The 26,659-nt window shown below is 39.0% G+C and overlaps 1 protein-coding gene across 6 annotated transcripts in view; it reads left to right on the top strand.

The window, feature by feature from the left end:
* The window catches only part of ZSCAN23 (zinc finger and SCAN domain containing 23), a 38,920-nt gene that overhangs the window by 5,892 nt on the left and 6,369 nt on the right, over positions 1-26,659 (top strand). For 3 of the 6 annotated variants that reach the window (XM_082415451.1, XM_082415454.1, XM_082415450.1), the window contains 4 exons: positions 33-15,104; positions 21,227-21,711; positions 21,956-22,103; positions 22,458-23,084. In XM_082415451.1, the coding sequence (XP_082271577.1) occupies positions 21,304-21,711; positions 21,956-22,103; positions 22,458-23,071 (1,170 nt within the window). In that variant the 5' untranslated portion in view covers positions 33-15,104; positions 21,227-21,303 and the 3' untranslated portion in view covers positions 23,072-23,084. The remainder of the gene's footprint in view (positions 1-32; positions 15,105-21,226; positions 21,712-21,955; positions 22,104-22,457; positions 23,085-26,659) is intronic. The other 3 variants (XM_082415455.1, XM_082415452.1, XM_082415453.1) reach the window with 3 other exon arrangements.

The following is a 26,659-nucleotide window of genomic DNA, read 5'->3' as shown; positions in this document are numbered from 1 at the left end:
GAGGGTAACAGTGAGCTTTTGTCCCTGTCAAGAGTCATTGCTTCTGTCAGTTCCTTTTTCTGTCTCATCTCTCCTGCTAAGCCCATTCAGTCCTTTTTCCTAATTCTGTCTCCATGGGAGTTGTTTCCTAAGGTTTTAGCTCTGGTTTTCACAGTAGTTTCCTCCTAAGCCCAATGGTCCCTAATTGTCTCCAGGGCACATCTCAAGCAGGTGGACAGGAAATGCTCTGGCAGGAGGTGATATCTCTGGGAGCTGCACAACAGTCACCAAGTTGTCAGCTCTGGCACGTGGAGACCCTGCTCAAGCATGACTCTATATTCACAAAATATAGAAAGTATTAAGATGAAAACCCCATTTCCTACGAGAGAGGTGAGCAGGAGAGGGAGGAATCTATCTGGGAAGGTGGGTTAGGGTAGCAGGCTCCTACTTGGCCGACCAAAGCCATCCTTTACAACTTAATCATTAGTGTTTCTAACCCTAACTCTCACCTGAAATCTTCCCTGGCTCATCTACCTCTCTCTTTACAAAGTACAACCTTTATTCTTGGTCTTTTAAGCAAAATATTTTTATTTTATCTGTTTTCATATACCATGTTGGTTTTCATTAAAGCATTAAACTATCACATTCTGTTGCTTTTTATACCACCTCTGTTTTACAGTGTCCTTTACAATGACCTTCTAAATGTCCTATCCTACCCTGTATCTGTAAGTTTTCTATACCCATCAGTGATAAAGTCATCTTTTAAGCCTTTCACTTTGACTACCTTTCTCCTGTCCTCTTCCACATTAAATTCTCTTGTCTTTTCATGTCAGTAGCTTCCCCTACGTGTCACTCCAGTCTAGGTTTGTTACACCTTTTCCTTTCCACATTCTCTACATGCCAAATGTGCTTTCCGTTTACTAAGCGTCTCCCTTTTTACATCCTGATCCCCTTTAGAATCTATCTCCAGAAAAAGCAATAAAGTGATCAGAAGAGTCAAGAAATCAGTCCTTTTCCAGTATTTCCTTTGAGTTCAAGTGGAATCTCCATTTTAATGAGCTCGATGGGACATTTAATTTATTTCCTTCAGGCCAAATTTCACTAAGAATGTGTATTTTATTGTGTTCATAAAGCAATACTGATGTTAGTTTGTTTGAAGGAATTATTGGTTTACACTGAATCTTCAAGCAATGTTCCATGTGGGGGAAGATTAAGACAAAGGGTTTTCTCTCCAAGCAATAGAGGAAATACACTTTTGCCTTTCTGCTATACAGTGGGCCCTTTGTATCTGCGGGTCGCACATCCTCCTATTCAACCAACCGTGGATCGAAAATATCCAGAAGAAAAATTCCAGAACATTCCAAAAAGTAAAGATTGAATTTGCAACACACTGGCAACTATTTCCATAGCATTTACATTGTACTAGGTATTATAAGTAATCTGGAGATGATTTAAAGTATATGGGAGGATGTACATAGGTTATATGCAAATACTATGCCATTTTATATAAGGGATTTAAGCATCTTCAGATTTTGGTATGGAGGCATGGGTCCTGGAACCAATCCCCTGCAGATACCAATGGACAACTGTACTTGTATTTGAATGCAATTTAAAGTACTGTTTACACACTTAGACTTTAACAAATTAGTGCCCCTTTTTGGTGTTAAAGATTATTCTCAATCCTACCTTAGTAATTATTACATAGGTTATTTATGCCTAGGATATGTCTATTTCAACTTTCCTTTCTAGCATTTTCCTTAATTGAACATAAGAGCTATTTATTAATTGTTGGAGGAGCATGACTAGAAAAGAGATAAATGATCCCTTAGGAGTTTAATATTTCATCAGTTCAAAAAGGTGACATTTCTATTGTTTACTTTTACATATGTTTAAAATCTTCCATAATAAAAAGCTTAAAAAGAAAGTGACATTTAAATGATCCATTTCCTATTTTTGAAAGTGAGACCAAACCTTAGACTGGGAAGTTGACTGCAAAGCAAGAAGTGTCCAAAGGAATGGAATCACAGAAGATGATACTCAACAGAATCTTCAGAGGCAGGAACATTTTCTTGGGGGCTCATTTTGGAGACCTTTGAGAATGCAAGGACAGGTTTGGAGGGCATGAAGGAAACGCAGAGGAAGGGAAAGAACACAAATGTGATCAGTGTGGGAAAAGCTTCATGCACATCATGAATCTTATTGGACATCAGAGAATCCACACGGGAAAAACCCTTTCAGTGTAAAGAATGTGGAAGAGCCTTCAGTCAAAATACAACCCTTTTAAATCACCTCATAATTCACTCTGGCAAAAAACCTTATCAGTGTAATCATTGTGGCAAAAGTTTTAGTTAAGGCTCAGTCCTTATGAAACATCAAAGAAATCACACTGAGGAGGGGCCTTATGAGTGCAATGAATGTGGCAAAACCTTCAGTAACAGCACAGGACTTAGCATCAGAGGTACCATACCTTAACGAAATGTTACCAGTGCAATGACTGTGGGAAGGCTTTCAGAGAAAGTTCAAACCTTACTAAACATCAGCGAATTCACACAGGAGAAAAACCCTACGAATGTGATGAATGTGGAAAAGACTTCAGTGGAAGTTCTGACCTTACTAGACATCACAGAATTCACACTGGGGAGAAACCCTAAGAATGTGACAAGTGTGGGAAGGCCTTCCAACTGAGCTTACATCTTACTGAACACCAGAGAATCCACAACAAAGAAAAACCCTGTGTGTAGTAAGTGTGGAAGAGCCTTTAAACAGAGAACAGGTCTTTTTCAACATAAAAAAAAAAAAGCACAACTAATCAAAATCACTTTGGGAATTCCCTGGTGATCCAGTGGTTAGGACTCTGAGCTCTCATTGCTGAGGGCTCAGGTTCGATTCCTGGTCAGGGAACTAAAATCCTGCAAGTGGCATGGCAAAAAAAAAAAGAAAAAAATCACATTGCTTTAATTACTGTAGTAAGAATGTTAAGCAGCATTTGTTTCTCGTAGAATTCAGAGAAGCTACATGAGCACTCTCCATATCTGTCACCGTCTCAATTTCTCTGACATCAAAGTATCTACAGACTAGATTCTCAGAGTGAGCTAATCCAGATTTTCTATTTCTAGGCCTCAAGGCTGACTAATTTAAAATGTAAAGCTTCAAAATGGCCTGTTTCATCCTATCCACAATGAAATTTAGAGAAAAATGCACACCCATAACCCAGAGTTGAAAGTACCATAACATTTCTCAAGTGAGTAGTTAAAGGTTTAGGCATTGCTTTTCTTCCTCGCTTTTTCTTCCTTTGCTTTACGTGTGGTGATCAACACCTTAGTAACTTGTTAGATGTTGCTTTAAAAGGGGGTTGACATGGGGTGAGGAAAGATACTAGGTTCTAGTATCCACTACGCCACTGTGTGATCTTAGGCGAGTCGCCCACACATTCTAGGCCTTAGATTCCTCATCTGTGAATTATGGGATTAGAATATATATTCTCTCAAGGATCCCTTGAACCTCTACAATAGATTTTTGTGAATGCCTTCAAGCTTCTGTATTTAATTCCTCAACCTGACATTCAAGAGGCTCCTCTACAAATTTGTCCCAGTAAGAAATGTTACTTTCTTCACTATCCTACAAGAGCTCTCTGCTCTTGTTGTATTGGTCTCACTTTCCCCAGCTCCCCCCAGTACACTCCAGCTTCCATGTCTTTGTCTTCCATTCTAACCCCCTTCACGCCCTGAATGCCCTCCTTATCTTTGTTGTTTCTCCAGTTAAATTTGATGTATGTCTTACTGTAACTCCACTTAGAATAAACAAGCTTTCTGAGCACTGAACCTCCCAGAGGCTGTATGCAGTACTCCTAAGGTGTCACTTAAAAATGGGCTTGGGAGGGCTTCCCTGGTGGCGCAGTGGTTGAGATTCTGCCTGCCGATGCAGGGGACACAGGTTCGATCCCTGGTCAGGGAGGATCCCACATGCCGCAGAGCAACTAGGCCCGTGAGCCACAACTACTGAGCCTGCGCGTCTGGAGCTTGTGCTCTGCAACAAGGAGGCCGAGGCACTGAGAGGCCCGCGCACCGCAACTAGAGAAAGCCCTCGTACAGAAACGAAGACCCAACACAGCCAAAAAAATAAATAAATAAATTAATTAATTAATTAATTACAAGAAAAAAAAATCTAAAAAAAAAAAGGGCTTGGGTTAAATAGTATTGACCCTCTTGGGAATCTCTCTTCCCTTTCTTTCAGACCACTTATAATACCATAGGCATCATTTCTTTCTAATTCTCTGCCTTCCCTCCAAACTTGCGTTTCCTAAGTATCATTGTTTCAGAGAAGGAAGCAGAGATAGTGGGTTCAATCAGAGATGATGGCATCACATTTAAGGAAAAAAAAAGGAAAAGAAAACCCTAGATAGGGAGTCAAAGTACAGACACCTACATCAGAATTTATGATCAGCTACTGGTAATAAAGATCTGAAAAATACACAAGCTGTATGCTTCTCGAGTAAAAGAAGTCTAAAGGTAGATAGTTTAGGGTTGTTGCTTTTACTCCATGGAATCATCAGGGATCCAGGTCCCTTCCACTTTTCACCATCCTCTGCATGGCTGCTGAAGCACCAGCCATCAATTCTACATTCCAGTCAGCAGGAAGGGCCAAAAAGGGACTCCCAGATCAGTCAGCATCTTTCTCGGAGCCTTCTCAGGACAATATATTTCTTCTTATACTGAATTAGCCAGAATTTAGTCACATGACCACAACTCAGCTGCAAGGGTAGCTGAGAAATGTAATCTTTATTCCAGGTGCCAAAGGACACAAATAAAAAGTTAGATTTCTGTTATCTAATAAAAAGGAGCTACTTATTTAGTAGGCAATCAACAGCCTGCCACAGTCCCAAATAAAGTCATGGCATTTTGAGTTCTAAAGTGCAGGTACTAACTCGTGTGTGTGTGTGCTGTGAGTGACCATCTATTTTTACTTACAGCAGCTCTGGTCATGGATTATTTGTGAAGGGTTTTTCTTTTTCTTTTTTTTAACTTTATCTTTTTATTTTATTTTATTTTTGAAGTATCCTTTTTTTTGAATTTTATTTTATTGTTATACAGCAGGTTCTTATTTGTTATCTATTTTATACATATTAGTGTATATATGTCAATCCCAATCTCCCAATTCATCCCCCCACCACCCCACCCCCGCTTTTCCTCCTTGTGTCCATACGTTTCCTCTCTACATCCATGTCTCTAAACCGGTTCATCTGTACCATTTTTCTAGATTCCACACATATGCATTGTTATAGGATATTTGTTTTTCTCTTTCTGACTTACTTCACTCTGTATGACAGTCTCTAGGTCCATCCACGTCTCTACAAATGACCCAATATTGTTCCTTTTTATGGCTGAATAATATTCCATTGTATATATGTACCACATCTTCTTTATCCATTCCTCTGTCAATGGGTATTTAGGTTGCTTCCATGACCTAGCTATTGTAAATAGTGCTGCAATGAACGTTGGGGTGCATGTGTCTTTTTGAATTACGGTTTTCTCTGGGTATATGCCCAGTAGTGGGATTGCTGGGTCATAAGGTAATTGTATTTTTAGTTTTTTAAGGAAACTCCATACTGTTCTCCATAATGGCTGTATCAATTTACATTCCCACCAACAGTTCAAGAGGGTCCCCTTTTCTCCATACCGTCTCCAGCATTTGTGGTTTGTAGATTTTCTGATGATGCCCATTCTAACTGGTGTGAGGTGATATCTCATTGTAGTTTTGATTTGCATTTCTCTAATAATTAGTGATGTTGAGCAGCTTTCCATGTGCCTCTTGGCCATCTGTATGTCTTCTTTGGTGAAATGTCTATTTAGGTCTTCTGCCCATTTTTTGATTGGGTTTTTTTTTTTTAATATTGAGATGCATGAGCTGTTTATATATTTTGGAGATTAATCCTTGGTCCATTGTTTCATTTGCAAATATTTACTCCCATTCTGAGGGTTGTATTTTCGTCTTGTTTATAGTTTCCTTTGCTGTGCAAAAGCTTTTAAGTTTCATTAGGTCTCATTTGTTTATCTTTGTTTTTATTTCCATTACTCTAGGAGGTGGGTTAAAAAAGGTCTTGCTGTGATTTATGTCAAAGAGTGTTCTTCCTATGTTTTCCTCTAATAATTTTATAGTGTCCAGTCTTACATTTAGGTCTTTAATCCATTTTGAGTTTATTTTTGTGGATGGTGTTAGGGAGTATTCTAATTTCATTCTTTTACATGTAGCTGTCCAGTTTTCCCAGCACCACTTATTGAAGAGACTGTCTTTTCTCCATTGTATATCCTTGCCTCCTTTGTCATAGATTAGTTGACCATAGGTGCGTGGGTTTATCTCTGGGCTTTCTATCCTGTTCCATTGATCTATATTTCTGTTTTTGTGCCAGTACCCTATTGTCTTGATTACTGTAGCTTTGTACTATAGTCTGAAGTCAGGGAGTCTGATTCCTCCAGCTCCATTTTTTTCCCCTCAAGACTGCTTTGGCTATTCAGGGTCTTTTGTGTCTCCATACAAATTTTAAGATTTTTTGTTCTAGTTCTGTAAAAAAATGCCATTGGTAATTTGATAGGGATTGCATTGAATCTCTAGGTTGCTTTGGGTAGTATAGTCATTTTCACAATATTGATTCTTTCAATCTGAGAACGTGGTATATCTCTCCATCTGTTTGTGTCATCTTTGATTTCTTTCATCAGTGTCTTATAGTTTTCTGAGTACAGGTCTTTTATCTCTTTAGGTAGGTTTATTCCTAGGTATTTTATTCTTTTTGTTGAAATGGTGAATGGGATTGTTTCCTTAATTTCTCTTTCTGGTCTTTCCTTGTTAGTGTATAGGAATGCAAGAGATTTCTGTGCATTAATTTTGTATCCTGCAACTTTACCAAATTCATTGATTAGCTCTAGTAGTTTTCTGGTGGCGTCTTTAGGATTCTCTATGTATAGTATCATGTCATCTGCAAACAGTGACAGTTTTACTTCTTCTTTTCCAATTTGTATTCCTTTTATTTCTTTTTCTTCTCTGATTGCCGTGGCTAGGACTTCCAAAACTATGCTGAATCATAGTGGTGAGAGTGGACATCCTTGTCTTGTTCCTGATCTTAGAGGAAATGCTTTCAGTTTTTCACCATTGAGAATGATGTTTGCTATGGGTTTGTCATATATGGCCTTTATTATGTTGAGGTAGGTTCCCTCTATGCCCACTTTCTGGAGGGTATTTATCATAGATGGGTGTTGAATATTGTCAAAAGCTTTTTCTGCATCTATTGAGATGATCATATAGTTTTTATTCTTCAGTTTGTTAATATGGTGTATCACATTGATTGATTTGCATATACTGAAGAATCCTTGCATCCCTGGGATAAATCCCACTTGATCATGGTGTATGATCCTTTTAATGTGCTGTTGGATTCTGTTTGCTAGTGTTTTTTGAGGATTTTTGCATCTATATTCTTCAATGATATTGGTCTGTAATTTTCTTTTCTTTTTTTTTTTAAATAAATTTATTTATTTACTTTTGGCTGTGTTGGGTCCTCGTTTGTGTGTGAGGGCTTTCTGTAGTTGCGGCGAGCAGGGGCCACTCCTCATTGCGGTGCACGGGCCTCTCACTATCGCGGCCTCTCCTGTTGCGGAGCACAGGCTGCAGACGCGCAGGCTCAGTAGTTGTGGCTCACAGGCTCAGTTGCTCCGCGGCATGTGGGATCCTCCCAGACCAGGGCCCAAACCCGTGTCCCCTGCATCGGCAGGCGGACTCTCAACCACTGCACCACCAGGGAAGTCCCTGTAATTTTCTTTTTTTGTAGTATCTCTGTCTGGTTTTGGTATCAGGGTGATGGTGGCCTCATAGAATGAGTTCGGGAGTGTTTCTTCCTCTGCGATTTTTGGAAGAGTTTGAGAAGGATGGGTGTTAGCTCTTCTCTAAATGTTTGATAGAATTCGCCTGTGAAGCCATCTGGTCCTGGACTTTTGTTTGTTGGCAGATTTTTAATCACAGTTTCAATTTCAGTGCTTGTGATTGGTCTGTTTATATTTTCTATTTCTTCTTGGTTCAGTCTTGGAAGTTTGTATCTTTCTAAGAATTTGTCCATTTCTTCCAGGTTGTCCATTTTATTGGCATAGAGTTGCTTGTAGTAGTCTCTTATGATGCTTTGTATTTCTGCAGTGTCCATTGTAACTTCTCCTTTTTGATTTCTAATTTTATTGATTTGAGTCCTCTCCCTCTTTTTCTTGATGAGTCTGGCTAAAGGTTTACCAATTTTCTTTATCTTCTCAAAGAACCAGCTTTTAGTTTTATTGTTCTTTGCTATTGTTTTCTTTGTTTCTATTTCATTTATTTCTGCTCTGATCTTTATGATTTCTTTCCTTCTACAAACTTTGGGTTTTGCTTGCTCTTCTTTCTCTAGTTCCTTTAGGTGTAAGGTTAGATTGTTTGAGATTTTTCTTTTTTCTTGAGGTAGGATTGTTTTGCTATAAACTTCATTCTTAGAACTGCTTTTGCTGCATCCCATAGGTTTTGCATCGTCGTGTTTTTGTTGTCATTTGTCTCTAGGTATTTTTTGATTTCCTCTTTGATTTCTTCAGTGATCTCTTGGTTATTTAGTAACATATTATTTAGCCTCCATGTGTTTGTGTTTTTTACATTTTTTTCCCTGTAATTGATTTCTAATCTCATAGCGTTGTGGTCGGAAAAGATGCTTGATATGATTTCAATTTTCTTAAATTTACTGAGGCTTGATTTGTGACACAAGATGTGATCTACACTGGAAAATGTTTTGTGTGCACTTGAGAAGAAAGTGTAATCTGCTGTTTTTAGGTGGAATGTCCTATAAATATCAGTTAAATCTATCTGGTCTATTGTGTCATTTAAAGCTTGTGTTTCCTTATTAATTTTCCATCTGGATGATCTGTCCACTGGTGTAAGTGAGGTGTTAAAGTCCTCCACTCTTATTGTGTTACTGTCGATTTCCTCTTTTATAGCTGTTAGCATTTGCCTTATGTATTGAGGTGCTCCTATGTTGGGTGCATACATATTTATAATTGTTATATCTTCTTCTTGGAATTATTCGTTGATCATTATATAGTGTCCTTCCTTGTCTCTTGTAACATTCTTTATTTTAAAGTCTGTTTTATCTGATACGAGTGTTGCTACTCCAGCTTTCTTTTGCTTTCCATTTGCATGGAATATCTTTTTCCATCCCCTCACTTTCAGTCTGAATGTGTCCCTAGGGCTGAAGTGGGTCTCTTGTAGACAGCATATATAGGGGTCTTGTTTTTGTATCCATTCAGCAAGCCTGTGTCTTTTGGTTGGAGCATTTAATCTATTCACATTTAAGGTAATTTTTGATGTGTATGTTCCTATTACCATTTTCTGTATTGTTTTGGGTGTGTTTTTGTAGGTCCTTTTCTTCTCTTGTGTTTCCCACTTAGAGAAGTTCCTTTAGCATTTGTTGTTGAGCTGGTTTGGTGGTGCTGAATTCTCCTAGCTTTTGCTTGTCTGTAAAGGTTTTGATTTCTCCGTCGAATCTGAATGAGATCCTTGCCGGGTAGAGTAATCTTTGTTGTAGGTTCTTCCCTTTCATCACTTTAAATATATTGTTCCACTCCCTTCTGGCTTGTAGAGTTTCTGCTGAGAAATCAGCTGTTAACCTTATGGGAGTTCCTTTGTATGTTATTTGTCGTTTTTCCCTTGTTGGTTTCAATAGTTTTTCTTTGTCTTTAATTTTTGTCAATTTGATTACTATGTGTCTCAGCGTGTTTCTCCTTGGGTTTATCCTGCCTGGGACTCTCTGCACTTCCTGGACTTGGGTGGCTATTTCCTTTCCCATGTTAGGGAAGTTTTTGACTATAATCTCTTCAAATATTTTCTCGGGTCCTTTCTCTCTCTCTCCTCCTTCTGGGACCCCTATAATGAGAATGTTGTTACATTTAATGTTGTCCCAGAGGTCTCTCCAGCTGTCTTCATTTCTTTTCATTCTTTTTTCTTTGTTGTGTTCCACGGCAGTGAATTCCACCATTCTGTCTTCCAGGTGACTTATCCGTTCTTCTGCCTCAGTTATTATACTATTGATTCCTTCTATTGTTTCTTTTTTTATAAATTTATTTATTTATTAATTTTTGGCTGCATTGGGTCTTCAATGCTGCACGTGGCCTTTCTCTAGTTGTGGCGAGCAGGGACTACTCTTTTTTGAGGTGCACAGGCTTCTCATTGTGGTGTCTTCTCTTGTTGCAGAGCACGGGCTCTAGGCATGTGGGCTTCAGTAGTTGTGGCACGTGGGCTCCGTAGTTGTGGCTCACAGGCTGTAGAGTGCAGGCTCAGTAGTTGTGGCACATGGGCTTATTTGCTCCATGGAATGTGGGATCTTCCAAGGTAGGACTCAAACCCGTGTCCACTGCATTAGCAGGCAGATTCTTAACCACTGCACCACCAGGGAAGTCCCCTTTCTAGTGTATTTTTCATTTCAGTTATTGTATTTTTCATCTCTGTTTTGTTTGTTCTTTAGTTCTTCTAGGTGTTTGTTCTTTAATTCTTCTAGGTCTTTGTTAAACATTTCTTGCATCTTCTCAATCTTTGCCTCCATTCTTTTTCCAAGGTCCTGGATCATCTTTACATCATTATTGTGAATTCTTTTTCTGGAAGGTTGCCTATCCACTTCATTTAATTGTTTTTCTGGGGTTTTATCTTGTTCCTTCATCTGGTACATAGTCCTCTGCCTTTTCATTTTGTCTATCTTTCTGTGAATGTGGTTTTCATTCCACAGGCTGCAGGACTGCAGTTCTTCTTGCTTCTGCTGTCTGTCCTCTGGTGGATGAGGCTATCTAAGAGGCTTGTGCAAGTTTCCTGATGGGAGGGACTGGTGGTGGTTAGAGCTGGGTGTTGCTCTGGTGGACAGAGCTCAGTAAAACTTTAATCCACTTGTCTGCTGATGGGTGGGGCTGAGTTCCCTCCCTGTTGGTTTTTTGGCCTGAGGCGACCCAGCACTGGAGGCTACAGGCTCTTTGGTGGGGCTAATGGCGGACGCCTGGAAGGCTCATGCCAAGGAGTACTTCCCAGAACGTCTGCTGCCAGTGTCCTTGTCCCCGTAGTGAACCACAGGCATCCCCTGCCTCTGCAGGAGACCCTCCAACACTAGCAGGTAGGTCTGGTTCAGTCTCCTATGGGGTCACTGCTCCTTCCCCCTAGGTCCTGATGTGCATACTACTTTGTGTGTGCCTTCCAAGAGTGGAGTCTCTGTTTCCCCAAGTCCTGTAGAAGTCCAGCAATCAAATCCTGCTAGCCTTCAAAGCCTGATTCTCTGGGAATTCCTCCTCCCATTGCTGGACCCCCAGGTTGGGAAGCCTGACATGGGGCTCAGAACCTTCACTTCAGTGGGTGGATTTCTGTGGTATAATTGTTCTCCAGTTTTTGAGTCACCCACCCAGTAGTTATGGAATTTGATTTTATTGTGATTGCACCCCTCCTACCATCTCACTGTGGCTTTTCCTTTGTCTTTGGATGTGGAGTATCTTATTTGGTGAGTTCCAGTGTCTTCCTGTCGATGATTGTTCAGCAGTTAATTGTGATTCTGGTGCTCTCGCAAGAGGGAGTGAGCACATGTCCTTCTACTCTGCCATCTTGACGTGCAGGTACCAACTCAATAAATTTGTGCTAAAAGATCAATGAACAGATGAATGAATGCATGAATGAATGATAATGTGTGCAAGGAACAAAATGAGAACCAGGAGATATAGTGGTCTAGTGGATATTAAGAGGGGAGGAATAGAACAAGGAGAAGGAAAAGAGGAAAGTGGGGAATGAGAATTGATAAAACTCCTGAGTTGGAGTTTCACTAAGCTTTCTTCAGTGAGTTCACTAAACTCACTAAGCTTTCTTCAGTAAGAGTTTAAATCCATTCCTAAATGGTATCAAAGAACTTTTTTAAAGAAAAATATTCCTCTGGAATCCTACCTCTTAATTTAAGAATTATTTTCATTTCTTACATTGTGTATTTAGAGAGATTGATAGATATAAATAGGTGTATAATTTTACATAATTTTATTTTCTGTGTTTAGGATTTTTCTGCTCTATTGTTAGCAATTACTCTTATTTAAGAAAAACTTTGCATGTTTCTATATAATCATAGTTATCACCTTATGGCTTGTATAATAATTTTAAGTCACTTTAGGCTTTATATTTATTAAGGCCACCTCTATCTCTATTTGGAATGCATTTCACATAAGGTAGAATAGTTGAGTAAGAAGATTGTCATACATATATATTTAAGCATTACTGATAACTTCATTTTTGTGTAATGGACACTGTGTTAAACCTGCAACCAAAAAAAGGGCCCCTTTAGGATCTGTATGTAAGGATTCCTAGGCACTGATCCCTCAGAGCCAAGGGAGATAGCTGATCAGGAAACATGGATTTGAGTCCTGGTTCTGCTGACCTCAGCAATACACTTCATTTCTCTGAACTTTAGTTTTTTCAGCTGTAAAAAATGGTTTGAATTAAAAAAAAACTTTATTGAAATATTGTATACATATGTAGAAAGTACACAAATCACAGGTGTACAACTAAATGAAATTCACAGAGTGAAACCACCCACATAATCACCACCAACATCAAAAAATAGATCATTACCAGTTCCCCAGAAGACCCCAGTTGCGCTCCCTCCCAAACTATTCCTTTCCTACTCCCTATTGTGACTTCTAACACATATTAGTTTTGCCTGTTTTGAACTTTATATAAATGGGACCATGAAGTATGTATCTTTTTGTGTCTGGCTTCTTTCACTCATTATTACGTTTGTGAAATTTATCACTGTGGCTTGTAGCTGTAGTTCATTCATTTTCATTATTGCATAGTATTTTATTGTATGGATAAATTTCAATTTTTGTACCAATCTTATTCTTAATAGACTTTTGGGTTGTCTCCAGTTTAGAGCTATAAAAAATGCTGCTAAAGTGTGTCTTTAGATGTAAATATATATGCATTTCTGGCAGCAATATAACTAGAAGTGAAACTCTTTGGTCATAGAATATGCATATGTTCAACTTCAGCAGATACACCAAAGAATTTCCCAAAAATGTTGTTGCCAATTTACACTCTCATCAACAGTGTATGAAAATTTCCATTGCTCCATAATCCTTGCCAACATTTGGCACTGTGAATTCATTTTTAACAGGGATTTCAGCTTTCAGTTTGCGGTTTCTTAACAAATACCTAATGACCTATCATATTGGCAACATTCAAAAGCCTGAGAACATACAGTTGGGGAGGCAGTGTGAAAACAGGCACTATCTTGCATTGCTGTTGAAAGTGCAAAATGATACAACCCTTACAAAGACACTTCTCTCCTCTCCTCTCTTCATTGTTCATTGCAGCATTATTTGTTAAAGCAAAATATTGGAAACAATCCAAATACCCATCCCTAAGAGACTGGTTGAAAAAATAATGGTACATCTACGCAATGGAGTGCTACACCACTGTAAAGAGAAAAAGAGGAATATTTCTATGAACAGATTTAGAATAATTTCCAGGTTATTCTATTAAGTTATAAAGCAAGATGCAAAAGAGTATGTATAATATAACTTATAGTGGTAAAAGGGTAAACACTTATTTTTGTAAAAGAAAGGAAGGAAGGGAAGGGATGAGAGAAGGAAGTAGGAAGGAAAGGATAAATTAAAAACTAATGAAAATGGAACAAGAGTATATATAAGATAAAGGAATTAGGATGGAAGCAAAACTCTGAATATATCTTTTTATATAATTTTGATTTTGAGCTGTTTTGCATGTTCAGAAAGGAAATGAAAAAGATGAAAGGAAAGCAAATCTTGAAATTAAAACAGAAACAAATGACTAACTGTATATCAAGTTTATAACATAACTACACAGAGAAAAGAATTCAAATAAGGTACGTATATGTACTCTGAACTATACTCCCTTAATGGGATACAATTCAAGAACAAATAAAGCAAGCAAAGAAATTTTGAACTGTACATAGTAGGTGTGTTGTTGCTAGTGATGTTGATATTTTAATTTTGAAAATTAAAAAAAAAAAGATTGTAAGAGCAAATTGAGTGAATATATTGATGCTGCTGTGAACCAGGGTGTTCACTGTGGAAGAAAGGAAAATCAAATGTGCAACGGTGAAAATGAAAAAAAAATCTGTGAAGTTGTATTTGAATTGGAAATATCTTATAAAATCCCTATCATATGTATATTGTATTCCAGCTCTAAGGTCCACTGATAGGGCCTAGAAGCAATGACCTATCCCAGTAGCAATGAGCTTATCTAGTTTTCAAAATCTAGATCCTGGTTTCTGTATATTATTCTCCATTAAAAGGAACCATAGCTTCATGGAGCAATGGTGGATTCCAGGTCTAAGGCAGAAAAAGTGTAAAATGAGCCTGGAATATCTCGTGCGAGAAAGTAAAGTGCACAAAAACTTTCTTTGCAGGAAACTTTCTTTGCAACTGATAAATGTAGAAGGAATGTGCCTTAGGTTCCTCATCTGCTAAATGGGGATAATTATACCGAACTCACAGGACTGTTAATGTAGAGTGAGTTAGCATGTGTAAATGAGTTAGTATGCGTAAAACGCTATATTAGCTGTTATTACTGTATATTAACCCCCTTGGAAGAGACTATGCCACTTAGCGCCTCACTACGCCTGGAAGGGGATTCAGCGTGGCGACCACAGAGGTGTGAAAACCTCCGGGCTTACTAGAAGGAACGCGGCCAGAACCGCTGTTCCTCCGGAGAGCGGCGGTGTGACGCACTTCCGGCCTTTGTAGTCTATCATCATCCGGGCTGCGGTTGTCAAGGATTCAGAGGTGGTGCCACGGCTACCCGGTGAGCTTCGGAGTCCGGCTGCCGCAGGGCCTTCGGAAGGTCCGGGCTGTGCGCTGCGACTCTGGACTGGGCGTGGGGAGGAGGCAGCGGGTCTTCTTGGCCAGAGCTTGGCTGGACAGTTGAGAGGCGGAGGAGGCTGCCCCCGAAACCAGAAGGGCCCTGTTAACTGAGTCCGCGTCCTTGCCCCCACCCCCATCCCCTTCGTCTGTTCCTGAGCCCTTCAACCACTCCGTCCTAGCCCCCGTGCCCCTCGGAACTGTCCTTCCCCGCACCTAAGGGTAAGGGTAGATTCGGATATCCAGGATGGTTTCTGTTTTCCCACGTCTACCATTCTCGACTGGGGGCTTATTTTAAACAACGAGCAAGGATAGTTTTATAACATGCCACAGCCTCTCTTAGTCTGATTCACTCAAGAGTGTAAAGGCTCTTGCCACCTGTTGATTTAAAAAAAAAAAAACACGAATATTTAAATAGCACTTACGCGTCAGCCAGCACCCTTCAAAGCACTTTCCAAATATTAACTTATTTGCTTTTCATAACTCTATGAGGTAGGCACTGGTAGTATGTAACTTCTCCCTCCTCCCCCCTTTATTTAAGGTCCAGGAAGAAAATGAGATTAAGTAACTCACCCCAGTTGATACAGCTGGTAAGGGGTGTAGTCAGGATTCAAATCCAGGGAGTCTGGCTTCAGAGTCCATTTTCTTAAAACTTTGCTATGCTGACTCTGCTCTTTTTCTCTGTATTAGCTTTATAGTCACAACCCAGTAAGTGAGTTCCCTTATTTGAATCTGGTCCTACCCCTTTTCTACCTTAGTAATCCTGAACTTCTAGTTAGGATTTAAGATTAGAGAGAGGTGTATACCGGAAGACATGTAAGTCTGTCAGAGTGTGTCTGCAAACCTAATGAAACAGCTATTTCATTTGTGTGTGTACATGTGTTTCCCCACCCACTCACTGGTGTTGGTGCTTTGAGCAGTAAAAAAGATGACAGTCTTGGCCCTAAAGGTAGGTAGCAGCTGTTGATCAAGCCATCCTTGCACCAAAAATTGTACATTATCTCATTAAAAGGTGGTTAATTGGCATGTTTAATATGTGCTGTGCTCTTTGTGCAAAACCACTTTATAAGCATTATCTCACTTAATTCTCTCAACGGCTTTGCAGGGTAGTTGTCCTCATTGCATACATGAGGAGATCGAGGCTCAGAAAAATCAATCAAGTAACTTGCCCAAGATCACATTGTTAGTCAGAATTCACAACCAGATCTGCCTATCTATGTTCTCTGCTGCCTCGTACTATCTTCTACTTAGCTTAGTTAATAGGAAAAATATGAGCTATGTCGTGTGTGTGTGTGTGTGTGTGTGTGTGTGTGTGTGTGTGTGTGATTGCAGACACATAGAAAGGATACATTCCAATTTTTAACAGTGTCTGTTTCTCAGGAGTAGAACTTGGTGAAGGAATTCTAAATTCTGTACTTTTGGGGTTTTTTTGTTTGTTTTAATAAGAGTAGACTGGGATGGATGAGGAAGATGTCAGGGAGGATGTGAGATTTTAATCAAACTGCAAAGATCGGGTAGAGTTTGAATAATGCAGAAGGCAAGACCAGTGACATGGAACAGGGACGAGAAAAGCCTGGTTAAAGAAGAAACGCCTAAGTGGAGCTGGCAGTTTCTGCATGTGGAATATAGGAAAACAAGAGTGGGGCCAGACAGTGGAAGCTAGAAGTGTAATTGGTCTTGAGCCAGGCTTGAGAGTTTGGGATAAGTAGTGAGGAGCCATAGATGGTGACATCAGAAGTGAGGGTAGGGGGATGTATTATGATAAAGGCACCTTTGCATTGTGTGCTGCTTTGTCTTCACTACATGCATATCCTTGGTAAAGAGCATTGCTCCACAGGAATGATGTAGATTTAAGGGTGTTGAGCTTGCCAAGGCTCTAGGAGAAACCAGCTTTAAAATGCAGGTGTATTTTTTAAGGTAGGGGAGATTATTATGCTAATTATGTACCTGGCATATACAATGGGGTGGTGATCTTGGATGGGAGATTAGTAGCTGTATGCTTGTGACCAGGAGGGCAGGGTTATAAAAAAAAACTTGGGAAGCCTTTCAGAGACAGTGGCTTCAAAGAACTAAGATATGCTGGTGCGAAGACCTGGGTATTCAGGCCACCAGATAAAAGCAAATTCAGGGGAGGGAGAGCAAAAGGGAACCTAGGATATACAGAGAATGGAGGGAAATTGATCTTAGTGAAACTGAGTAAAGATTTGAAACACCATATACCAGAAATGATTTTCTACTGGCAGAGCTCAAAGCTTCAGCTTCATTGTCTGTGAATAGAAAAACTTTGACTTGAAACCAAGGTGGGTAGGCAGCAGATAGGAAGAAGACATTTTTCAGGGGCCTGGAAGGTTGAGAAAACAAGCGGTTGTTTAATTCTTTGAACCCATGCTGGGTTAACCGAGTAATGTGAGAGCACATATTCTTAATTTACCTATTTGATATTTGTACCCCCCAAATTTCTCACCCTAGAACAAGCTTAGCAGACCATGGTTCATGCTACCATCATCTCTCCCCTAGATTATTACCGTAGCTTCTCTTCCTGCATCTGCTTTTCCCAGTGGTCTCTTGTCACAGCAGCCAGTTATGTTTTTATATTAAAATTGAATAAAATTTTATCACCCCTCTGCGCAAAACCTCCTCCTCATCTCTTAGAGTATGAGGCAGAGCCCTACGATGGCTTTTCATGGTCTGCTCCTAACTTGACTTCATCTGTTCCTGTCTTGTTTGCTTTCTCTATTCTAGCCACATTGGTCAACCTACTGTCCCTTGAAAAATGCAGGCATGCTTCTACCTCCAAGAACTCAAGTGTTCCCTTTGCATGGAACAGTTTTTCTCCAGATAGTCATGTGACTTGCTTCTCACTTCCTTCAGGTCTCTGCTCAAATAATGGTTTGTCAACAAGGCTTTCCTTGACTACCCCACATAAAATAGAGACCTTTCCTCTCCCTTACTGCCTATCTCCTTTACCTTTATTTTTCTATATAGCATTTATCACTACTTGACATATAATTATTTTCTGTCTCCTATAGCCCCCTTTCCTCATCCTGTCCCCTTCTTACCCCCACATAGAGGAGAGAGAGTGGTGTAGTGACTGAGACTATAAATTCTAGAGTTAGCTTTGCTGGGTTTAAATTGCAGCCTCACCACTTACTACCTGTGAAGCATTGCATGAATGACTTAAACTCTTTGTGCCTCAGTTTTCTCATCTGCAATATGGGGGTAATAATAGTACCTTACTCATAGTTGCTTTGAGGATTAATTGAGTTAATATATGTAAAGCATCTAAAACACTGCCTGGTACATTAAAAGCACTATAAATGTCAGCTATTATTATATTGCTATAAAAATGTAAATTCCTTGAGATGAGAAATTTTTTTTGTTTGTAGCCTAGAACAGTACCTGGAATGTGGTAGGCTCTGAGTAAATATTTGCTCAATGAATGAGTGGAATATGAAAAGTTCTGACAGAAAAAGATAATGTGGTGGTCAGAGTGGTGGTGAGTTGGGGGAAAACATGAACTCAGGGATCCTATCTTTTGAGTAAAAACCCTCTCCATTCTTCCTAAGGTGGTCTATAGAAGTCAAGCAAGCCAAAGATGTTAGAAATTTGTGAGGGGATAATGTTCACAGGTTATCCAGAAGGATGCTGTCCCATACCAATGTGGTTTTTTTGTCTTTGATAATTATAACCAATAATGTCAATATGAATTTAACTTTTCTTCTAGTTGTAGTATGATCAGTGTTCACTTATAATTTAAATAATCTACCCTTGGTTTTTTAAATTTTGCGATGCATGCCAATACTTAAGAATAGTGTAGGGTTATTTTTACAGTGAATTACAATAATTTTACTTAAAATTAAAACAAAAATATTTTAAAACTATAGGTCATGATCCCTTTGTGGGTCGTGAAATCTGTGTAGTGGGCTATGACCAGGGTTTTTTGTTTTTTCATTTTATGAAATAGGATTTAAAAAATAAGAGTATATATCACATAATGTAAGGGTACATAGTATTTTGTAAAAAAATTATTTGTATATGTGTATCACACATGCACAAACATGTATTCATATGCACATGTATGTGTGTTCTGCTCACAGTATACAATGTTTCTTACTGAGGGTCCTGGTCAAATAAGTTTGAAAGCCTCTGCCCAAAAATGGTGGTTGGCAACTCATGCAGCTCAATATCAAAAAAAACAAACAACGCAATCCAAAAATGGGCAGAAGACCTAAACAGACATTTCTCCAAAGAAGATATACAGATTGCCAACAGACACATGAAAGGATGCTCAGCATCACTAATCATTAGAGAAATGCAAATCAAAACTACAATGAGGTATCACCTCACACCAGTCAGAATGGCCATCATCAAAAAATCTACAAACAAGAAATGCTGGAGAGGGTGTGGAGAAAAGGGAACCCTCTTGCACTGTTGGTGGGAATGTAAATTGATACAGCCACTATGGAGAACAGTATGGAGGTTCCTTAAAAAACTAAAAATAGAACTACCATACGACCCAGCAATCCCACTACTGGGCATATACCCTGAGAAGACCATAATTCAAAAAGAGTCATGTACCGCAATGTTCATGGCAGTGCTATTTACAGTAGCCAGGACGTGGAAGCAACCTAAGTGTCCATCGACAGATGAATGGATAAAGAAGATGTGGCACATATATACAATGGAATATTACTCAGCCATAAAAAGAAACAAAATTGAATTATTTGTAGTAAGGTGGATGGACCAAGAGTCTGTCATACAGAGTGAAGTAAGTCAGAAAGAGAAAATCATATGCTAACACATATATATGGAATCTAAAAAAAAATGGTTCTGATGAATCTAAGGTCAGGACAGGAATAAAGATGCAGACGTAGAGAATGGACTTGAGGACACGGGGAGGGAGAAGGGTAAGCTGGGACGAAGTGAGAGAGTAGCATTGACATATATACACTATCAAAAGTAAAATAGATGGCTAGTGGGAAGCAGCTACATAGCACAGGGAGATCAGCTCGGTGCTTTATGACCACCTAGAGGGGTGGGATAGGGAGGGTGGGAGGGAGACGCAAGAGGGAGGGGATATGGGGATATACATATGCATATAGCTGATTCACTTTGTTATACAGCAGATACTAACACAACATTGTAAAGCAATTATACCCCAATAAAGATGTTTAAAAAAAAATAAAGTATGTACTAGAAAAAAAATGGTGCTTGGAAATCATTAGATCACATAATTATTTTTCTTTCAGAAAATTGCCTTCATTAATTACTATCCTGATTAAGATTTAAGTGGTAAAAAAAAAAAAAAGATTTAAGTGGTCATAGATGTTTGTCTCTTTATTAGCGCTTATTTTATTTTACATACAATTGCCCACTCTCCATCCTCAAGGAACTTCAAAGAGAAACAATTTCCAAGAAATTGAAGAGCAAGAAAGAGCTAAAGTTCTGTGATTTAAAAATATTAGAACTAATATTTCCTTCATTTTAATATCTGTAGACCAAGACCACTCCAGTTGACTACTTTCTGATTCTTTCACCTTAGTGTTTGGATCACTAGGATATTCATTTAGTCTGTCAATAAAATTTATAAGAAAAATAACAATAGTGGTAATTTATAATACTTTCGAGTTTACCAAACTGCCAGCTTCTTTGTGCTCTTTATATGTGATCTTATTTTATTTCTATATCAACCTAGAAAGGTAGACAAGGTTGGCTTTAGGATCCCTATTTTACAGATTGAGTAGACTAAGGCTCAAAAGATGAAGCCCAAGACTGTGCAGGGAGTACCTGGAAGATCAGTCTCAGTCCCAGATCTTCCCCACTCCAAGCATACATCTCTTTCCTCCACACCTCACCTGATTTGAAGGACTCTGCTTCTCTTCCCCAAGCACATTTGTTTTGCTCCTCATTGTGTCTTTTTATCTTCTTTACTTTCCCTTCCTCCTCCTTTTTCTTTCCTTTTTCTCCTTGATTCTTAGTGTCTTCTGTGACCACTTGGGCCCAAAGTGTTTGTTTACCCCCATTCAACTAAAAACTGACTATGAGTCCAGTATCTTGCCATTCAAATGGAAACCCAGTACATCCAAGCTGATTTATTTGAGCTGATTCATTCAGGATAATCAAAATGGTCCCTTCCTTCAATAAAACTCGGGGGGTGGTGCTGTTTTGGTTTTGTTTGCCTTCCTATATTACCTTCATCAGTATTTGCATAGTCCTTATTAATCATGCATTTATGTTCTTCATTAGACGAAGTTACTGATTTTAGTATAAATACTCCCAGTGCCTACCAGCAGAAAAGATTTTCTACATTTTAATATTTTTTTTTCCTGCAAATTATTTTTTAGATTTTGGGATTTCCAGAAGAAAAGATCAAGGGGGAATTATCAAGAATAGATTCTTTTTCTGAATAGTTAAACCTCAAATGACCACAGCCTTGGCCCTTCAGACTCCAGAGATGCAGGAGGGACTTATAGCAGTGAAAGTAAAAGAGGAAGAGGGAGACCATGCCTATGGGCAAGAATCTGGCCTGTCAAGAGATAACCCTCACACCAGAGAGATCTTTCGTAGACGCTTCAGACAATTCTCCTACGAGGAGACACCTGGGCCCCGAGAGGCTCTTCGAAGACTCCGGGAACTCTGCCATCAGTGGCTGAGACCAGAGATGCACACCAAGGAGCAGATCCTGGAGCTGCTGGTGCTGGAGCAGTTCCTGACCATCCTGCCCGAGGAGCTCCAGGCCTGGGTGAGAGAGCACCGCCCAGTGAGTGGAGAGGAGGCGGTAACTGTGCTGGAGGATTTGGAGAGAGAGCTGGATGAACCAGGAGAGCAGGTGGGAAGATGGGAGAACAGGGGTTTGTGCTCGTATGATCAAGCATGGGGTTTCAGTGCAGTAAGAGGAAGAGGAGGAAGAGATGGATTTCTTTATGCCTAACTTGATCTGTAATAGGCTCTTAATCTCTGCCTTTTTTTCTTTGCCAGTTTCTTGAGCCTTCTTTTCCTATCCACTGGTCCTGAGAAGGCCTTGCAATGTCTTCTCTGATATTTGCTTCCTAACTGTCCTTGATTTTTACCAGGTCCCAGCCCATGATCATGAACAGGAAGAGCTTGTGAAGGAGAAAGCAACTCTAGGAGCAGCCCAGGAGTCGTCAGGTGGCCAGCTCCAAACCTTGGAAGAGCAGCCTCAGTGGAACTTGCAAGGCGTGTGCCCGGTTCAGGAGATTGGTGAGGATTAGAATTTCCTCAGGAAGCCTAACTCATTCCCTGAATGGTCATTATTCAGCACATTTACTTAGTGTCTGCTGTGTGCCAGGCACTGTGCTGGGTACGGGGGAAACAGTGATGAGGAAGGTAGACGTGGTTCCTGCCCTCAGGAAGTTTACAGTCTGGTGGGAGAGGCAGACAATAAACAAGCAGTTACGATACAGGGCATCTTCTCCTGAAGTCCTGGTATAATTGTTGAGAGTGGGAAAGTAAACAGAAAATGTGTTGCTTGTCCCTTTCCACCCACTCTCCTGACCAGTTTTTTTCTTTCTTCTTTGGAAACATAACATTCATGCCATCCATTTATTATTTCAGATGATGAGGCTGGGACTTGGAATGTGGAGTTAGCCCCAAAGAGGGATCTGTCTAAAGAAACGAAATCTCGTGTGGAAGTACCTGAAACATTGAATGGTGATATTATTCCAGTGCCTGAGTGTGGAGAGACCTGTGACCACGAAGGCAGATGGGAAAGGCAACGGGTAAGCTCTTCGGTGGAGAGACCCTATATCTGTGGTGAATGTGGGAAAAGCTTCACCCAGAATTCCATCCTCATCGAGCACCAGAGAACGCACACGGGCGAGAAGCCCTATGAGTGTGATGAATGTGGGCGGGCCTTCAGCCAGCGGTCAGGCCTCTTCCAGCACCAGAGACTCCACACTGGGGAGAAGCGCTACCAGTGCAGCGTTTGTGGTAAAGCCTTCAGCCAGAACGCTGGGCTTTTCCATCACCTCAGGATCCACACGGGGGAAAAACCTTACCAGTGCAGTCAGTGCAGTAAGAGCTTTAGTCGACGTTCTGTCCTCATTAAGCATCAGAGAATTCACACTGGAGAAAGACCTTATGAATGTGAGGAATGTGGCAAGAACTTCAGTTACCACTGCAACCTTGTCCAGCATCGGAAAGTCCACCCTGTGGCTGAATCCAGCTAGCTCCTTGGAACAGGTAGGGCAAAATTTCATGATGTCAGACCACTAGGCATGGTAGCAAGGGTCCTGGTTCTTACTTTGTCTCTGAGAGAACAATAAGAGATTAATCCTCTAGTATAGGAAGCTCCAAGGAAGACCAGTGAAAACGTCCTTATTTTTATGCTGAGAGACATATAATATCTTAAATATATCTGTCAAAATCTCTTTGGTCAGTGACATCCATACTTTGCAATACTGAATATTGTGTTGACTTCATCAACATAGCCTCAAACACATCTGTCCCAAAAATTTTCTACATGTACTTCAGGAAAACTCCTTCATCCTAGTTTTTAAAAACTTTTAAAAAACAGTCTTAAAAATTATATGCAGCCTGAATACAAAATGTCAAAGGTAGTTCACTGAGTATTTAAAAATTAATTTAAAAATAATTGCAGTAAAATCTGTAATGTAAACTATTAGATTAGTTTCCATTCACATAAGATAGGATAATTTGCTTTTAACCTACAAAAGGGGGCAGATGAATCCTCCCATAAATATATAGAAGGCTTCTCCTTGTAGAGGTTTAGTAATTCAGCCTTCAGTTTAGGAACCAAGGTATTGAAGCAACCATATAGTATTAGTAGCTCAGTGGCTAGTCATAACAAATATTGCTCATGATTTTAAATTTTGCAAAGCCCAAGACACTTAGCTAAAAATCTGATATCTCACTTCAGATCTTTATTGCGAAAATATAGGCCTCATTGTATTTTTCCTGTGACTTATGAGCATTTTGGGGTTTTTCTTTATTTAAACTTTTGTTATGGAAAATTTCAAACATATACAAAAGTAGACAGAAAAGTATGATCAGTCTTCCATGTTGATTGCTTTTTATAACCTCCATGCCTCTCAGCACTACCTATTGATTATTATCAAGGTCATACATAAAAAAGATTTCTTTTCCTTAACACTGACTGAGTGTTACAAAACTTTATACTAAGGCCAGGAGACCAAAAAAATGAAAAATCTATGGTGATAACAATCTGGATTGGAATACCAAATACATACACAGTTAACTTAAGAGCAATAGAAACGCTCTAAGGGACCTCAGAGATCACTTCTACGTGCCCTTATTTGACAGATACAGAAACAGAAGCTCTAGGAAGTGACTGTGTAAGATCATACAGCTAGTTAATGGAGCTGGAACTAAAACCCTCTCTCCTAATTCCTAGTGCAATGCTCTTTCTACTAAGCCACTGGAAGCACTGTATTGCCATATAGAACTTAGAGGACTTATAAGGCACTGAGGTTTTGCTTTTTAGCTCAACAAACCCTCCCATCTATATGTTTCAATAAATGTACAGCCTATTTAATTTACAGTGGAGTTCCAGGAAAGATTCCTCCCACTTATCTCTCATTTGAGGCATTTTATTTATTTTTGTAGTGAGTGATTATTTTTAACTTTAAATTTTAATTTACTTAGAAGGAGTTTTTTAAAAAAATTCATTCTTCACCTGGTTCTAATATCGAAACAACACTAAAAAAAGTCGCTATCTTTCCCTTATAGGTAGTCATTTACTAGTTTCTTATGTATCTTTCAGTGTTTCTTTATGTAAGTACAAGAAAATATGAATATATAATCTTATTCCCTTAATTACACAGAACGATGGCATACTATTTATATTCTTCAATACCTTGTTTTCATGAAACAATATAATCTTTAGAGATTTCTGCATTATAACAGAGGGCTTCCTTATTCTATTTACAAGTTGACAGTATCTCATTTGTTGGTGCTCGATAGTTCAACATACTCCTACAGATGAAAAATCACTACTTTGAAATGTTATGTATTGTTTCATTCTTCTCCCCAGTTTAGTCCAAGTCAAACACTTTCTATTTAAAAGCTAACAACTTCCACATGAGCTAGGAAACAGGGTTTGGACGACTAGAATTACACATAATGCTTCTGTGGAGAATGGAGAAGTGATAGGTGGTATTTTCCAGTTTCATGTATTTTGTTCTGTTATATATTCTTAGACTTAACATTTCAAACTATTTGTGTCACTACTTGTGACTAATTGTAGGTATTATCAACAATCTTAGAAGAAAAAAAGTCTTAAATTTCCTCAAGAGTATATTTTATTGTCTTGAGGTTTAAATTATATTCCAAGAGAAATACATAGGGATTTTCAACTTCTCAAGTTAAATATATATTCCATATAGTGATATAGTACATATACTATTACAATCTGAGTTCATAAGTATTTTAAATGTTTCTCCAATATGCTGAAGCAGCATGTTTGGATAATTCAATTATATCAGCTCTTAAAAGATTTTAAATATGAACAGATCAGTATTTTAGAGGATGAATTTCTAATGGACTGAGTTTTTACACTTGCAGTTGAAGGTTGGATATTTGGTTTGTTCTGTGCCTGTTTTTTTGTTTTGTTTTGTTTACAGCTTCTCAAAAATTCTCAATTTTCTTAACAACTGGTAAAACGCCAAGAAACAAAATACATTACATATGCCGTAGAGACAGATGTACTGCTTAGAATGCAATGATGGTTAACACAATTAAAATGACTGACAGTTCACCAAACTAACTTTCCTTGTTTTCTGATACTAATTGTACTAATTCTCTTATGGTAATTCTTTTATCTAGGATGCACATTCCTCATTATGTAAGAAATAATATTTGTCTCAACCTATAGACAGTGGCATGTAGACTTTGACTTCTTCTGTGATTATTCCAGTCTTTCTGGCCAGAAGTCCTTAGTTGTCTCCCTTTTATATTTCTAAATTTCCCTCACTTCTCCTCTCTTTTCCACCCTGGCTCCTTTTATTCAGCCTATGAAGTCTCTAGTATTGATCTCATTTCAGGTGTTCCCTGGACCAGTATCCATCCCTCCCTATCCCTTTGAAAAGTCCAATCTGAGAGAGCAGAGTTTGGTTTTATGGTTGAGCAAGGTGTAAGAAATATTGATTCAAATCCAATTAAATAGCCTTATTGGTTCTTGAAGGATAGTCCAGCACCCCTTTGAGCACTGTTAGGACAGTGGACACTGCATCAAAAAATGGCTAAGTATCTCGCAACCAAAACCTGCCTAGAGCTGTAGATAGAGCCCTGAAGATTCTCTTTCACTATAATTTTGAGTTGAAGGTCAGGACAACAGGAGAATCAAGTCTCTGTCCATATTTTGTATCTGGAAATGACTCCTATTTTCTATATCTGACAATACTTTTCTTTTAAAAAACATAATTATAATTTATAGTAGAAGATTGTTTTATATTTTTCTAGTAAGACAAAAATTATCTCTGAGGAAAATTTAAAATAAAAGTAGGTCAAAATTATTATAAAATATGAAGTATTTTCTGTGGAAGAATTTTGAAATATAAAATATATATGAATATACATGTGTCATTGGTTAAATGTTGAATTAGTAATTGAGAGAAACATAGATTCTTTGCAGAGGGAGGTGGAGGACAGAGGAAAGTGTTTTTGGCACAGGGAATAGGGTGAGGCAAGACCCCCATTTAAGACATGCTCAAGAGCCAGGGGTTTTCCAGTTTGGGTCACGGAGTTCCTGCAAAGAAGTGCGGGAGTGGGAGATTGTA

The sequence above is a fragment of the Balaenoptera physalus genome (genome assembly GCF_965194825.1).
Source record: "Balaenoptera physalus genome assembly, chromosome: 11".
Taxonomy (NCBI): domain Eukaryota; kingdom Metazoa; phylum Chordata; class Mammalia; order Artiodactyla; family Balaenopteridae; genus Balaenoptera; species Balaenoptera physalus.
Note: the sequence above shows the minus strand (reverse complement) of the source record. Positions and strands in the feature narration are given on the sequence as shown.